Here is a 16986-nt window from a genome sequence, read left to right as displayed (position 1 = left end):
GAGCACAAGAATCACTTAATCATAATTTAAAACCAGTTCTGAGAATCTTTACCCCCTCCTGTTACTACATCTTCAAAAGTGACTAGGACCACAGTGAAAAACTCAGTGGGTAACAAACCAAAGATTATAGTCATAATGGATGGCCCCAATTTGGGACAAAATCATTCACAACTGTTAACTCATGTGTATGTCCCCACAAGGGATGCTAAATCATTTATAAAATCCTTACAACTTTTGAGGCAAATATTCTTGTCATGCCCCTTTTACAGATGAGGAAACTGAGGCTCACAGAGCCTAAAGTGACTTGCCCTAGGGTCATATAGGTGAGAAAGGACAGAGCTGGGAATGAAGTCAGTTCTCTGGCTGTAGGGTCTCCCAATAATAAACCAGCTGGAGATTTGTGTAGTACTTTTGCCTCACGGCCCCCGCTCAGAAGACTCCATGCTCAGAATTTAATGCCTGTGGTTGCCATCTTGGAATTCTCCTTTTTATCTTTGAATCCGTCTTTTGCAAGAGAAGGTGATGGGACAACAGAACATGCCTGGTCCCACCCCTACCCATTTCCCCAGGATGGGTTCTGCCTGCCCTGTGGCCCCTTTGCATTCCTGGCGGGAGCAGCCTCCCCTTTCTGCAGCCCCATCCAGGGACCAAGGCACAGGCATAGTGAGGATTGGGGTCAGGATCAGCACCTCCCTGCCCTCAATCCAGGTACTGAGGGGTCCCCCAGGAGAGACTGCCAGTTGGCCTTGGGGAAGGGGTGGTGCCTGGCTGCAGTTCCTCACCCCGCGACCCACAGCTGGCAGGTGGCGGAGACCATTTGCTGGGCTGCATGGGCGCACCCAATCTCAGGCTGGCACTCCTGGCATTCGGGAGAGTCAGCGCGTGCCAAGCATCCCCATGCTTCCAGGAGCACAATGTAAAGCAGCAAATAAACACACTTCTCTGACAGGTTAAGAGACCAGTTTCAAGACAGGAAAATGTTCCTGACTTTAGTACTTTATAATGTTACCCTTTTACCGCTTATTTTTTTTTTTGAGGTATAATTGACATAACATTATATTATTTTCAGTTATACAATATAATGATTCAATATTGGTTTACATGTGTTGCAAAATGATGACCACAATCAGTCCAGCTATCATCCATCACTATACTTAGTTACAAATTTCTTTTTCTCCTGGTGAGAACTTTCAAGATCTCCTGCTGCTGCTGCTAAGTCGCTTCAGTCGTGTCCGACTCTGTGCGACCCCATAGACAGCGGCCCACCAGGCTCCCCCGTCCCTGGGATTCTCCAGGCAAGAACACTGGAGTGGGTTGCCATTTCCTTCTCCAATGCATGAAAGGGAAAAGTGAAAGTGAAGTCGCTCAGTCGTGTCCGACTCTTCGAGACCGCATGGTCTGCAGCCTACCAGGCTCCTCCATCCATGGGATTTTCCAGGCAAGAGTACTGGAGTGGAGCTACTTTCAAATGTGTGCCACGGTATTATGAGCCATACTCACCAGGCTGCTTATTAGTATTGCACTACATCCACATGACTTACTCATTTTATAACTGGAGACTTGTACTTTTTTATTTGCTTCGCCTCTTCATTTTGTACCCCACTCTCCACCCCAGAGTGGTTTGGTTTTGGTTTTCAGATTCCACATTTAAGTGAGATCCTAAGGTCTTTGTCATCTTTGTCATCACAAAGAATCGGACAAGACTGAGTGACTAACACACACACACCCCACTCATTTCACTTAGCACAGTGCCCTCCAGGTCATTCTGTGTTGTTGCAAACGGCAAGACTCCCTTCTTCCGTTGTATACATACATATGCCACAATGTCCTTATCTATCCATAGCCATTTACACTGTTTCCTTGTCTTGGCTTTTGTAAATAACGCTGCAGTGAAGGTGGGGGTCTTTTGAAATCAGTCTTTCAGTTTTCTTTGGATAAATACCCAGAAGTGAGATTTTTTCTCCGCATCCTCACACATGTATTATTTCTAGTCTTTTTGATGACAGCCATTCTGAGAGGTGTGAGGTCGTATCTCATTGTGGTTTTGATTTGCATTTCCATGATGATTAGTGATGCTGAGCATCTTTTCGTGTGCCTGTTGACCATCTGTATGTCTTCTTTAGAAAAAATATTTAATCAAATCCTCCGCCTGTTTTTCAATCAGATTTTTTTGTTTGTTTCTTTGTTGTTGAATTGCAAGTGTTCTTTATGTGTTTTGAATATTAACCCCTTCTTGGATATATTATTTGAAAATATTTTCTTACATTCAGTAGATTGCCGTTTCATTTTATTGATGGTTTCCTTTGCTGTGCAGGCTTCCCTGGTGGCTCAGCTGGTAAAGAATCTGCCTGCAGTGCCGAAGACTTGGATTTGATCCCTGGGTTGAGAATATTCCCTGGAGAAGGGAGTGGCTACCCACTCCAGTATTCTGGCCTGGAGAATTCCGTGGACTTTATAGTCCATGGGGTCACAAAGAGTCAGATGCAACTAAGGGACTTTCACTTTGCTCTGCAGAAGCTTTTTCATTTAACATAGTCCCACTTGTTTATTTTTGCTTTTGTTGCTTTTGCTTTTGAAAATCATCATCAAGACTGACATCATGCATCTTCTCCAGCTTTTTGAACATGGGGCGTAGCCTTTTCATTTTGCGCTGAACCCCACAAATCATGCAGTCAGCCCTGACCTCCTAGGTGACCTCAATCAGGTGACCTTCCCTTCTGTGTACTTCAGTTTCTTCATTTGTAAACTGGTGACATCTTTACAGGGATGTTGTTGGGTTTAAATGATATAATTTAGTAATACAGGTTAGCTCGCTACACACCTGCCCCTCTTTTCCTTCTGTTTTCCTCTGCATATCCTGCCCTCCTCATTACTTGTCAGATGCATTTATCCATCAATCTCCCAGGTGATTAATTGATTAATGAGTAAATCAATCAGTCATCTGGAGATTGATGGATAAATGGACAAGCTGATATAAAGAAAGAGAGAGAGGTGTTTCAGAGATACAAATTGATAAACATATAGAGATTAGAAATACATAGAGCTATACAGGCATATGTCAATAGAGATGTGCAAAAACAGAGACATGTATAATTCATAATCTAGATTTAAGTAATTTTACTATCCGTGGACTTTTTAAGTTTAACTTATGAAGCGTCATTTACACTAAGCCTGACACTCAGCTCCCCTCATGAAATCTACCGGAACATAGGTCAACATGCATAGACAAGGGAAGAACATGTGCACAGTGCTCATTACTCATCGTCCGGGCTGTGAAGCCCCCAGTTGCGGGTGTGGGAGGTGGGACATCGCAGACCTGGCTGCCCAGGGTGCAGAGTCTAGCCCTGCCGGAGCCCTGGGGGCCCAAACTAGGGGGTTCAGAGCTTTGGCTCGGATCATCCATGGGGCACAGTTTCAACGTGAGCATCTGTGGTCCCTCCTCCAGAGGCTGACATCCCAGCCAGAAAGAGAAGGTCAGAGTCTTTCTATCTTTAGTACCAGTGCCCGTCTCCTGGAAACACTGCTGAGAATCCTGAATGTCTGCTGTGTTGCTGCGATCTCAGCAACAATAGAAGTTGGTTGAGTGCACGTGCATTACCCCTGCGTGTGTGCTGTGCTAAGCTGCTTCAGTCGCATCTGACTCTTTGTGACGCTATGGACTGTAGCCCACCAGGCTCCTCTGTCCATGGGATTCTCCAGGCACGAAGACTGGAGTGGGTTGCCAGGCCCGCCTCCAGGGGACCTCCCCAGGCCGGGGATTGAACCTGAGTCTCCTGTGTCTCCCGCATTGGTCGGTGGGTTCTTTACCACTAGTGCCACCGGGGAGGCCTGCGTCACACCTATTACGCGTCTAAAGTTAAATACAATCGTGGAAACAATCCAGTCGAACTGCTGTTTTATAAAAAGATCCTTCAAGGCCGTGAATTTCAGAAGAAAAGCCTGAGCTTGTCACTGCTCCTATAGCATTAAGCTCAGGACAGGTCGCTTGCTATACTTTGTTTGGGTACCAAGAAATGCCAGAGAAAGGGATGCTGAAGCTCCAGTGAGACTCCAGCGCAGGTCTTCTTTGGAGGGTAGAATCCAGCCCGTTGGTTGAGCGGTTTTCATCCATCACAATATTCCCTCCTGCAGTTTGATCCCGGTGTCACACTTTTTCCTCTCAGTAAGCTGTTAGTAGTCAAAACGACAGATTTCGTCCTTATTCGAGGAGGAGCTGACGGGGAACCAAGGCCGGGGCCGAGAGTGCTGCCATCGTGTTGGTGCTCAGGAGCTTGTCCAAAGAAGCCCCAAGCTGGTAGGATGGGAGCTCACCGCGATCCCTCGAAGTCCGAAGCTGATTGGTTTTTGCTTCTTTCCATACAGTGTGACAACGAAGACGATTACAGGGAGATCAAGAAGGCCCCGGGAGAGAGGGAGAGCGCCTCACGACTGAGCGCCTCTGCCAACAGTACTTTGTCTGCAAATCATTGCAGCATGAACATCAACAGGTACGTGCGCTCCTGCAAAGGTAAGGGTTGGTGGAGGCATGCCTGGGTCTGAGAGGCACGTGTTTGCAGGGGGAGAGTCAGATTTTTTTTAATGATTTCTCTGCTCTGGGTGTCCAGACCAGGGTTCTTGGACTCCTTAATCAATAGAAATTGATAAGAGGCCAGAGGAGAAATTCAGCCAAGGCTTCCTTGGGGCTCAGGCTGCAGCTTGAAGGAGTGAGGAAAAAGTAACAGTTTCCCTTGCTCGCTCTCTGATGGGGGCAAGCGTATTCCTTAAATGTGAGGAGGGAAGTTGTGGGTCCAGGGGTCACGCCGGAGGCAGACTTAGGTGGTCTGCCCACCCGCTTTGTTGGTCTTGTGTGCACGGCGCGTGCACAGGACCTGCTTTTGCTCCCGGTTCCTCAAAATTGGCAGTTGGGTTTTTGGTCTTTTTGTACCTTGTGGTTCATAATTTGCTCCAACTGCACGTGCTCACTGTTGCTTTTAGTCCCTTATGCTGTGCTTAGTTACTTAGTCATGTCCAACTCTTTGCGACCCCATGGACTGTAGCCCACCAAGATCTCTGTCCATGGGGATTCTCCAGGCAAGAATACTAAAATGTGTTGCCACGCCCTCCTCCAGGGGATCTTCCCAACCCAGGGATCGAACCCTGGTTCTGCATTGCAGGCAGATTCTTTACCGTCTGAGCCACCAGGGAAGCCCTCAGTCCTTTAGGATTGCTTTGTATTTTGTTGCTATAGGAGACATGTGTCCAGGTGCAAGCGCTGAAGCAGAGGATCCCAGGGTCCCAGCCTGTCTCTTGCAGACCTGCTTCCCTTGGTGTGGGCTTCCCTGGTAGCTCAGCTGGTAAAGAATCCTCCTGCCGTGCAGGAGATCCTGGTTCAATTCCTGGGTTGGGAAGATCCCCTGGAGAAGGGATAGTTAATACCCACTCCAGTATTCTTGAGCTCCCTAGTGACTCAGACAGTATAGAATCCTCCTGCAATGAGGGAGACCTGGGTTTGATCCCTGAACTGGGAAGATCCCCTGGAGGAGGGCATGGAAACCTGCTCCAGTACTCTTTCCTGGAGAATCCCATGGACAGAGGAGCCTGGCGGGCTACAGTCCATGGGGTCTCAGTCGGACACGCCTGAGTGGCTAAGCACACACACAAGCTGCACCAGCACGCCTGGGCGTGTGCTGCTTGTCGCAGTTCCAGGGGCCCCAGCCGTGCTTCTTTGTAACAAAAGGCCAGTTACCAGCTGTAGAACATTCTATCCTTTCAAAAACACACCCTCCACTCTGAAAATTTAAAAACTGAATTCTGCCTGTGTGCCAAGTCACTTCAGCAGTGTCTGACTCTGTGTGACCCCATAGACTGTAGTCCACCAGGCTCCTCTGTCCATGGAATTTTCTAGGCAAGAATACTGGAGTGAATTGTCATGCCCTCCTTCAGGGGGATCTTCCCAACTCAGGGATCGAACCCACGTCTCTTATGTCTCCTGAATTGGTGGGCAGGTTCTTTACCACTAGCGCCACCGAGGAGACCCAAAAAACTGAATTAAGAGTCATGAGAACACTAAGCTTATCACGCAGATGTAATAAACAGACTCTTCATACAACACACCTAAAGATCCTGGCTATGCGCTGAATTTGTGGTGACAGACAAGATCGGGGTCTCCAAGGTGAAACAGCCCCTCCTCAAAGGGGTTCCAGAGGGACCTGCATGGCGCTGACTCCCCTCCATGACAAACAGCTTCCTGGCAAAGCAAGGCCCCGGATATTTATTACAAGCGAGGAGCTCATCATCAGTCATAGAAGCTCTTTCCATTTAGAAACAGCACAGCTCAGAAACCACTTTCCCTCTGCTCAGACACTCTTCACTCTCCCCGACTGTGTACATAGAATTTTTAAGGGGAGATTAATGTTTCAGTGCAACACATAAAAATGTAAACTGAAAGGTTAGGAGAAGATGTAGAGCAGTACTAAAACCCGGAGAGGAAATTAGAGAGCCCAGGCACCCGCGTGCAGGCGGCTGCAGTGTTAGAATCACCTTGGGGAAGGACTAGGGCTCTGGAAGGTCTGACTGAGGAGGAGCAGCAACGAGAAGCTGGCCAAGCCCGCAGTCCTCTGTGCCCAGCAGACAGTGTCCCAAAACACTGCGCACATATGGAAGGAGAAAATGCGGCTCCAAAGTGTCTTTTAAATGTGTGATTGAGTTACACATGTGCTTCTTTGTTGATGCCTTAAATAACCTGTCTGCTGGCTCTAGTAACTGCTGTAATTGCTCGTAGTGATGAGTCTAAGTCATATCTGAAGATGCCTGCAACAACCGATATGACATGCAAATATCTGTGGTTTCCATCGGTGACACAGTCACAGGTTTTGCTAGCAGTACTCCTGCTAACCACTCGTCTGGATTCCTGCCTTCGTTCATCATTAAAGGAAATGTTCCGTTTCAGTGAGAGGTTAATGAAAGTGAAGATGTCATTTCTTTTCCATGCAAGTTCAGGGACCCCAGGATAAAAGCAGAGGTCCTCAATCTCCGGGGTTGAATGCCTGAAGATCTGAGATGGAATTGATGTAATAATAATAGAAATAAAGTGCACAGTTACATGTAATACACTTGAATCATCCCAAAACCATCCCTGCTCCTGGTCCTGGCCCGTGAAAAAATGGTCTTCCCTGAAACTGGTCCGATGCCAAAAAGATTAGGGACTCCTGCTCCAGACCCTTTGCTTGGCAGAGCCTGCTGGCTCTGATAGTTTCACTTACATTAAGTAGGGACTCAATGCCGCGATGAAAGAGCTTTGAATTTTTCTAGGAAAAGTGGTCTGTGTGTTTCTGAAATTGCGATTACCTCTGTCAAGCTGTACCAGTGTAATAAGACAATTCTATATATATGGTAATCGCATGTCCCAAAGACATGATCCCAACAATGTTTCAAAATTACTTTGGTCAACTTCAATAGATAAACTTATGATGAAGAAGAAAAGATTGTGTGTGCTTGACAATATTTAATATAATAATTTCCTTTCCTACAAGTGTTTAAAATCATGTAATAATGTAGGAATTTCCCTGGCAGTCCAGTGGTTAAGACTTCACTTTCCCAATGCAGGGGGTGTGGGTTCATTCCTGGTCAGGGAGCTAAGATCCCACATGCTTTGTGGCAGGAAGAAAAAAAAAAAACATCAAACAGAAGCAATACTGTAATGAATTCAATAAAGACTTTTAAAATGGTCCACATCAAAAAGTCTTTAAAAAAAAAATAAAATCATGTAGTATATGGCTTAAGACTCAATGTTCAAGAAACTAAGAGCATGGCATCCGGTCCCATCACTTCATGGCAAATAGATGGTTTAACAATGGAAACAGTGACAGATTTTATTTTCCTGGGCTCCAAAATCACTGCAGATGGTGACTGCAGCCATGAAATTAAAAGACACTTGCTCCTTGGAAGAAAAGTTATAACCAACCTAGATAGCAGAGAAATTACTTTGCCAACAAAGGTCCATATAGTGAAAGCTGTGGTTTTTTCAGTAGTCATATATAGATGTGAGAGTTGGACCATAAAGAAAGCTGAGCACCAAAAAATTGATGCTTTTGAACTATGGTGTTGGAAAAGACTCTTGAGAGTCCCCTGGACTGCAAGGACATCAAACCAGTCAATCCTAAAGGAAATCAGTCCTGAATATTCATTGGAAGGACTGATGCTGAAGCTGAAGCTCCAATACTTTGGTCACCTGATGTAAAGAAGTGACTCACTGGAAAAGACCCTGATGCTGGGAAAGATTGAAGGCAGGAGGACAAGGGGACAACAGAGAATGATATGGTTGGATGACATCACTGACTCAATGGACATGAGTTTGAGCAAGCTCTGGGAGCTGGTGATGGACAGGGAAGCCTGGCTTGCTGCAGTCCATGCGTTGCAAATAGTCTGACACGACTGAGCGACTGGACTGAACTGAGTGCATGCGTGCTAAGTCAATTCAGCCGGGTCCAACTCTTTGCAACCCTATGGACTGTAGCCCAGCAGTCCCCTCTGTCCATGGAAATCTCCAGGCAGTAATACTGGAGTGGGTTGCCATTTTATCCTCCAGGGGATCTTCCCGACCTAGGGATCAAACCTGCGTCTCTTATGTCTCCAGCATTGGCAAGTGGATTCTTTACCACTACAGCACCACCTGAGTACTGTATGTAAAATAATAGAGACTTAGAAATAGGGTTTCTTTACTCATGTGTCAAGAAACCATTACATTCAGACAGTTAACATCCATCTTGAGCTTCAGTGTTTCGTCCTCACTGGCTGAGCTACTTCTGATTCGCCCAAGGCAGTTTTCTAGAACACAGCTTCTCACTTCTAAGTTGTTGGGTGCACAGTGCTTTTTAAACCAGAAAGCTGTCATCAGAAATTCTCTCCCTACACAAATGTGTTTGCATAGCATTAAGCATCTTGGTTTCTCATTTGTTCTAGAGGCCTACATTTGTAATTTCTACACTGTGACCACCAACTAAGGATATTGCTTAAAAAATAAGAAGTGACTTTAAGGGCTTGTTTGCAGTGATAGCCAACACATGCAATTAAGAAGTCATAAATGCAGGGATAATGACTAACTCTTTGTCCGATGGATTTACCTTACATTACCTGACTCCACCAGGTGACTTCTAGAACCATCCCAAGTTAGCAATGATTGAGTTCATTTTGGGCTAATGTGTCTTCCTACTCTTTGTTTCAAAGTGAAGTAATAGAGAGAGCCCTATCTGCATTACATACATTGTAAAGACCCAGATATAAGTGACTCCCTTCTGTGATGGTCCACTGGGATGTATATTCAGGCATAGACAATAGTTTTGAAGGTAAAATAAGGAAGTAGAAATCAGAAAATGTCATTTCTAAAGACTGTTTCAGTTCTTTGTATTCATCAATGCCTGGTTGCCTAACAATTGGAAGGTGGCTTCATGCTTGATTATTCTGCGATTGTGTTATTCTCCGTGTGATAATTAGGGAGAAGACAATGGCAACCCACTCCAGTACTCTTGCCTGGAAAATCCCACAGTGGAGGAGCCTGGTAGGCTGCAGTCCATGGGGTCGCTAAGAGTCAGACATGACTGAGCAACTTCACTTTCACTTTTCACTTTCATGCATTGAAGAAGGAAATGGCAACCCACTCCAGTGTTCTTGCCTGGAGAATCCCAGGGACGAGGAAGCCTGGTGGGCATCCGTCTCTGGGGTTGCACAGTCAGACAGGACTGAAGCGACTTAGCAGCAGCAGCAGCAGCAGCAGGTGTTAGCAAAAGTCCTTTTGGAAGTAGAGATCTCATGTATCATTTAACTGAGTTTCCCATTACCTGCTGCTTGCACTTGTTAGGAAAACAGTAAGTGGTTTGCTGTGTATTTTGAGATCCTTAGATGAAAAACTTGGGAAGTGAGAGTATTATTCTTAGTCGTTTAGCTCCAGAATTACTCTTAATTCTTGGAGAATAAGTAAAGAAACAATGAACAAAATGTGTTTGTTGTTTGTTACAGCCCTAATGCCATAAAATTGTTTCCTGGCAGAAGAATTCCCAGTAAACGTCTTCCTACCAGCAGGTTTTAAATGGGAGGTTTGGGTCATATATAAAACATTTTCCTTCCCCTGTGCTGAGTGTGTGACATTCCATTACTGTGACTTCCTTTCTCAGCTTGGCAATACCAATAAATAAAAATGAAAAAGTGCTCCGGTCGCCCATCTCACCCCTCTCCGACGCATCTAAACACAAATTCTCCGGCGAGGACTTGACTTCCTCCAGCAGATCCAACAGCAACGGTCTGTTCACCTCCACCTCCTCCAGCAAAAAGCATAAGGCAGAGAGCCAGCTGCAGAGCCACGCCGCGGACCTCACGGTAGGTTGATGCCTCCTGTCCCAGTTGAAACAGAAATGAAACCCAGCACAGCCCTTACTCTGCCTGTAACCCAGCTCGGTCTAAACTCCAGCTCAAGGCCCCACAAGGCAGCCCTGAATGCTGCTCTGGGAAGACCCAGCAAGAGCTGCCCTTTGCCTCTCGCATAGGCTGTCGCAGAAGAAAAAGAGGCGGTATTTTAAGCCTCTTCTGCTTAGGAACCTCTTTGGAGGACCTCATTTTCCATTCTGAAAAGAAACAGCCCTAACGTCACTCTCCCATGACAAAGTAAATTGGGAGTCTAGGGCCAACCAGTCTTTACGTTTGATAACTTTCTTGCCCTGGGGCAGAGTCAAGCCTGGGATTGGAGCTCAAGGCCAAGGCTGCAGGGCTCCCTGCCGCCCAAGGTCACCAAGGTGGTGTCCAGTGTGAGACTGTCGCCACCCCTCCTCTTCTAGTGACCTTATCAAGGGTGATTCCAACACCCTGCGTTCCCCGTGGGCCCAAATGGACCCGGCTCCACCCCTAGGGACACTCACACTGCATGTGAGTTCCTCTTTACGGACACTCTCTAAGAGTGGGCATCCCTGAACTGTGCATCCTCCAAGTACTTTATTTAATTTCAAACTCTCCCCACTGTGCTTCTCAAAACCAGCAGGGCTTTGTGAGGCAGGGAGAAATGAGACTTGGCATTAGGACTCTGCAAACAAACAGGGGAGGCAGCATTTCATGCTTTCTCCGGTGACTCAAAGAGGAAAAAAAAATTGTTAAGGTCCAGCAAGAGCCTCAGTCTTACTGAACCATCAGGAAACTAAGCCTCTTAGGCACCCTCATTTGAGAGCAGTTCTCTTGAGTTCTAGGATACAAGAATCTGAGAAGATCATATTAGGAAAATCGGAAATAAAAAAGCAAGCAATTCAAATTTTAAACCAAACACAACTTCTCTTTGCCTCTAGATCCTTCTATCACAAGCAACTATGATGTGCAGGGAATGTTTAACCAATTATAGACTTTATTTCGACCTTCTTTCACTGAACAGGTGTTTATCAAGGAAGTACTTATTGTGTCCCAGGCACTCTGCTAAGCAATAGAGATGCATTGATGATCTAACAGATTCAGTCTCTGCCTGCAGCAAGCTTACAGTCGAGCTGAGGAGAGCTGCTTAGACTAGGGTTCACACACATCCGTAATTTACTCTTCTGCGTGCCAAAAAGGAAATGCCCAGAGTCCTAGAGGCTCTCATAACAAAGAGGCTTGATCCGCACATAAAATCAGCCCATATTTAAAGAAGCACTGGTATCCACTCTGCTTTAACTACTTCAGAGGAATCCATTTGAATGTCCTAACCAAAGACAGGGTGTTTTATGATCCAAATGATCAGCACACAGTAGGTTCTCTTTAAATATCTGTATCTCCAGGGGGAGAAAAAAAAAGGATGTTTAAATTTTTCCCCAGATAGTGTTCCCTTTTAAAACACATTTTAAATAATTTCTTGCGATACCACTCGGCTCTTCCTGTTCATCACAGACAGCTGATAAGAACCAGTCAGTCTATGACCTGAACCTCTCGTGAAGGATAAACACAGCTCAGTGGTTCTGAGAGCTCAGGTCCTAGACCAGCACTCTGAAACTTGTGCAGAATGCATGTTCTCAGGCCCTCCCCAGACCTACTGAGACAGAGATGCTGGCGGTGGCACTCAGCTGTCTGTGTGTTAATGGTGACTCTGATGCAGTCAGTTTGGAGAACCGTGGGTCATAGGAGCCTGAGCCCTAAGCCCCGAGCCTGCACGCGCAGTAGCCGTCTGAGCCCCGGCAGGTTCAGGATCTGGATGTGTGAGAGCAAGACTAAGACCTCCCTGGTGATGTTGCCGTGCAGATGACATCTGACCACACACGTAAAAGCTTGCAGCCTGAGACCTGAAATGCATGTATTTCTCTTTCTTAATCGAAACAAAAAACGCTATCACGCCTAACCTAGAACCCAAGCAATTCTAACGGGTGACTCCTTCAGCCAGAGGGCCAGTTTCTCAAAGGCGGCTGTGTGTGTTTGTTGCCTAGAAAGCGGCTCACAACAATTCCGAAAACATTCTCCACAAGTCACGGCCGCAGACAGAGCCCTGGTCTCCAGGCTCCAACGGCCACCGGGACTGCAAGAGGCAGAAACTCATCTTCGACGATATGTAAGTGTGGAGTCTTGTTGATATGGGGAAGGCCAGATAAGTGGGAACGGGGAGATGGTTTATATGTGTCTACATATTAGACACATATAAGCCATAGTGTGGCCATTTCTGGCATGTGACCCGGTCAGTTAAATGTCACCCTTTCAAAGGACATTGCTGAGTGCACCCCCTGAGCCCTTGGCGGGGAGTGGTTTGAATGAATGGAACAGCCAGTGCTATCACGGTTGTACCCAGGATGCCAGAAATCTAAGGCAAACGGCATCAAGGAGTCTTATATTTCCGAGCACCTGCATTTGGGGTTGTATGCTACCAGAAAGAGGCATTTCTGTCTTTGTAAACTGTAACAGGCAAAGAAAAATGGTGATTTACTCCTGAAAGCTTTCTGTTCTCTAAACTGCTATAGTCTTTATAAAAGTGTAAATAATTCTTATACAGGAAAAAATATCCTGTCATCCATCCCCCCATCATAGTGCCAAAACCCAAGTATTTCATTCCCAGCATCAACTTAAGAGGAGGAGAAACAAAAGAAGAACATGAATAAATATAGCATCCTGGAATGCTCGGGAGATGCCGAAAACGACACATGAGAAATGATAAAATGATACTGAAAAGTATTTAGGCTCTTAGGGAAAAAAATATGTGTCAAGGACAAGCCTCGAGAGCAGGAGATATGGTTTCAAGAGTTTGGCTTGAATCCCATTTTCAACTTCAGCTGTTCAGCAAGCATACAGTTGTGTATCTGTGGGAGGCACGCCCTTAAATCCCCAGCGGGGACCAGCAGACACCAGTGAGAGACCCCCCTGCCCTCTGACTGCTGACTGTCCAGCTGAGGGGACAGACTGGAAACCACGCACCCCACCCACAGTCAAAAACCAAAATGCTGCTAAACGTCTCGGAGTCCCTGCTTCCTAATCAGAAAAAGTGAGTCATGACACTGGTCTCCTGGCAGGTCCCCTGAGACCCAGCAAGATGGCCTCTTCTCAGAGCGACCACCTGGAGAGGTGAAAGCTGTCTCTTCCACCCTCATCTTCCTCCCAGCCTTCTCTCCCATCCTGTCTTTACCAAGAGTGTAGACAAGGTCTGTTTCTTCATGTCTGGGAAACAGGAATACTAAGTTGTCTTCCTCAGGCCATGCGTGGACCTCATTAAGCTAACGAGGAGACAGACTTCGGGGATTGAGAGGCAAATCCAGATTCTTTGTTCCTTCATTGAACACAGTCCCAGATGACTGAGTTTAGTAAAGTGTAAGGGTGGCCCAGGGGAACGTGTGTTTTTCTCCTCTTCCTGTGATCACACTGCACTCAACCCCACACACATTCTCCCCTGACCCTCTCCAGCTCCCCTTTCCCTCATCTCACTGCCCTGGGCAGCCAAAGAAGTGGTAATTAATCCCCAGGGTGAGGGGTGTGTAATGGGAGTGCAATCCAATCCAACAGTCAACTCCATATATAATTAGTGTTTGGGGGTGTAAATTGTTCAAAGGGAGCTTTAACCGTTAATAAAAAAAAAGGCAGTTGGAATTGTGTTTAATGACAATATGGAAATTTACATTTGGAAGATGTAGGTATCTTTTGATTTTCATCTTATAATAGATGTTTTTTTTTAATTTAATTTTATTTTTAAACTTTAAATAATTGTATTAGTTTTGCCAAATATCAAAATGAATCCGCCACAGGTAATTAAGGATGCTGTCCCTAATATTAAGAAACAAATTGAAGATAAAGTAGTTACTATACAGATGGGTCAGCCTCTGTATCCTTCAGCTTGAAACTCAGTTCCTTGAGGAATGAAAAACGATTATACTTGTCTTATAGGTCAAGTCTTTATAAGAATGGAAATGTGGCTCTGTACATCATTCAAACCAAGCTTGCTTAGGCTTTGGGTCCCAAACCTCCCCTATTCATCTCAAGAAGCTTGCTGAGGAGGAGGGATAGATTGGGAATTTGGGGTTAGGAGAGGCAAACTAGTGTATATAGGATGGATACACAGCAAGATCTTTCTGTATAGCATAGGGAAGTATATTCTCTATCCTGGGATAAACCATAGTGGAAAGGAGTATAAAGAAGAATATACATATGTGCATAACTGAGTCACTTTGCTGTGCAGCAGAAATTAACATTGGAAATCAGCCATAGTCAATGAAAAATAAATTTAAAAAAAGAATAGTGCAGATATTATGAAAGATCTGGTGATAGGGAACAAAAGGAAGAAGAGGAAGACTAAGCCTTTGTCATAGTCTAACAAAGTGAGCATACACACACATTCCACAGTAAGGTACCCGGAGCATCAAACATATCAAGGGCGTGGTGTTTAAACACACACATATGGGAAATTAACATGTAAGGCGTTTTCCAATGCATAGACCAGAAAACTAAGTCTAAAACAGCAACAGCTAAATGGTCCTACTTGGACCTGCAGCTCCTTGGACTGTTTACAAGAGGAAATGTCTCTCAATCTGCTGGGACGGCGGCTAATGTAATTTTGTCCCTATCTGTATCAAACCAAGAGGCTGTTATCATGCATTCTTCCCATTAGCAAACTGTGATTTTTCTGGCTGACAGCTACAATCAAACTGTTTCTCCTTTTATGGATATAGATAGAATTTTTGAAAAGCCCTCTTACATACCCATCATATGGAGAGAGAGACATCTTCCAATTGCCATGTGTCCCAACTGATTTGAAATCCGTGACAGTAAAAGAAACACGCGGCTCCAACAGCCACTCAGCCACTGAACTGAGAAAATCGTGGGGAAATTCTTCAAGCTTGAAAAGCAACAGCAGGCACTGTCTCTTCCTCAGAACAATAAAAATATGGGTCTTAAGAGATCACTGGGCTAGGAAGTCACCTAAAAGTGTGTAAAGTGTTCAGCTGGTGTGTGCTGAGGTCCCAGGGCGGGAGTGGGGGTATATGCTTCATTCATTCAGTTATTAATTCAGGGAAGATGGCGGTACGTGGGCGGCCTCTCTAGGAAACTCCTCTGCGATCACAATTTCCAGCCTCCTGCTTTCTCTCCGCTCTGCACAAGCTTCAAGGACCATGACCTGGCTCCTGTCACTTTCCTGACTTCTCCTCACTGGAGGTGTCAACAGGCAGTGACATGAACAAAGAGAGACCACCAGAAGGAAAGAAAGAACTAGAGAATTAGCACCAAAATGATTTCGAGTTGATAGAAATCCAGTTATTGCATTCCCAAAAGTAACAGTTGCCATCCTGTCATTTCACTTTCAGAGCTGCATCCTGTAGCTTTAAAAAAAAATAGTAAACTCATCCTTTTACATTATAAATACTCGTTAATGGTTGAATAAACACGCCTTTCAGACAACAGGCAGAATTCAGCAGGGACTCCAGTAACAACTGTTGAATGACCCTAAATGGAATAACATTCTGGGGGAGCGGGGTTGAAAATGCTGGTTGCTCAGTCATGTTCGTCTCTTTGGAACCCCATGGACTGTAGCCCGCCAGGCTTCTCTGTCCATGGAATTCTCCAGGCAAAAATACTGGAGTGAGTTGCCATGCCCTCCTCCAGGGGATCTTCCCAACCCAGAGATCAAACCCAGGTCTTCTGCACTGCAGGCAGATTCTTCAGCATCTGAGCCACTAGGGAAGCCTGTCTGGCGGGGACAGGGGGTAGTGCCTGCATCTTTTTTTTCTTTTTCTTTTTTCCGTGAATGTAAGGAATTACTACAGGCAAGTCAATTTAAATTCATAGGCTTCCAGCCCCTTTTCCGAGGTTACTTACCAATTCAGCAGGTACCAGGTGGTGCCTTCAGAATGCAGATAGAACTGAACAGAATTACTTATTTTAAAAATGTGATCCAGATCAGCCTGTCCTGCAGGCTCAGATGGGAGGCAGTATGACTGCACCTCCTCCTCCCCTGACGTTTAGCTGTGTGCCACTTTCACTCATCAACAGGGTTTTGGTTTTTTTTTTTAAGCTTCTTATTTTGTATTAGGGAATAGCAGATTCACAACCTTGTAATAGCTTCAGGTGAACAGCAAAGGGAGGCAGCCAGCCATAGACCTGTGTCCCTTCTCCCCCAGACTCCCCTCCCATCCAGGCGGCCACATAACGCTGAGCAGAATTCCCTGTGCTGTAATCCTTGCTGGTTATCCATTTTAAATATGATGGGGCTTCTCCAATGGCTCAGTGGGTAAAGAATCTACCTGCAATGCAGAAGACACATGAGATGAGGGTTTGGTCCCTGGGTCGGGAAAATCCCCTGGAGAAGGAAATGGCAACCCACTCCAGTATCCTTGCCTGGAGAATCCCATGGACAGAGGAGCCTGCTGGGCTACAGTTCATGTGGTTGCAAAGAGTCAGACGTGAGTGTGCGTGCTAAGTCTCTTCAGTCGTGTCCAACTCTTTGCGGCCCTATCCTTCAGTCGTGTCCAACTATTTGCGACACTGGTATGATTACCAAACTTTTGTTTCAAAAATCTGTTAGGAATTTATGTCCAT

The 16986-nt window shown here is 45.7% G+C and overlaps 1 protein-coding gene across 8 annotated transcripts in view; it reads left to right on the top strand.

Annotated features, from left to right (window-relative positions):
• The window catches only part of AFF3 (ALF transcription elongation factor 3), a 632364-nt gene that overhangs the window by 580651 nt on the left and 34727 nt on the right, over positions 1 to 16986 (top strand). For all 8 annotated transcript variants that reach the window (XM_070798074.1, XM_070798072.1, XM_019969793.2 and 5 more), the window contains 3 exons: positions 4363 to 4487; positions 10149 to 10350; positions 12405 to 12526. In XM_070798074.1, coding sequence (XP_070654175.1) covers positions 4363 to 4487; positions 10149 to 10350; positions 12405 to 12526 — 449 coding nt within the window. The remainder of the gene's footprint in view (positions 1 to 4362; positions 4488 to 10148; positions 10351 to 12404; positions 12527 to 16986) is intronic.

This window comes from Bos indicus, chromosome 11 (assembly GCF_029378745.1).
Source record: "Bos indicus isolate NIAB-ARS_2022 breed Sahiwal x Tharparkar chromosome 11, NIAB-ARS_B.indTharparkar_mat_pri_1.0, whole genome shotgun sequence".
NCBI classification, from domain to species: domain Eukaryota; kingdom Metazoa; phylum Chordata; class Mammalia; order Artiodactyla; family Bovidae; genus Bos; species Bos indicus.
The sequence above is the reverse complement of the archived record's forward strand: the minus strand, read 5'-3'. Positions and strand labels throughout refer to the sequence as shown.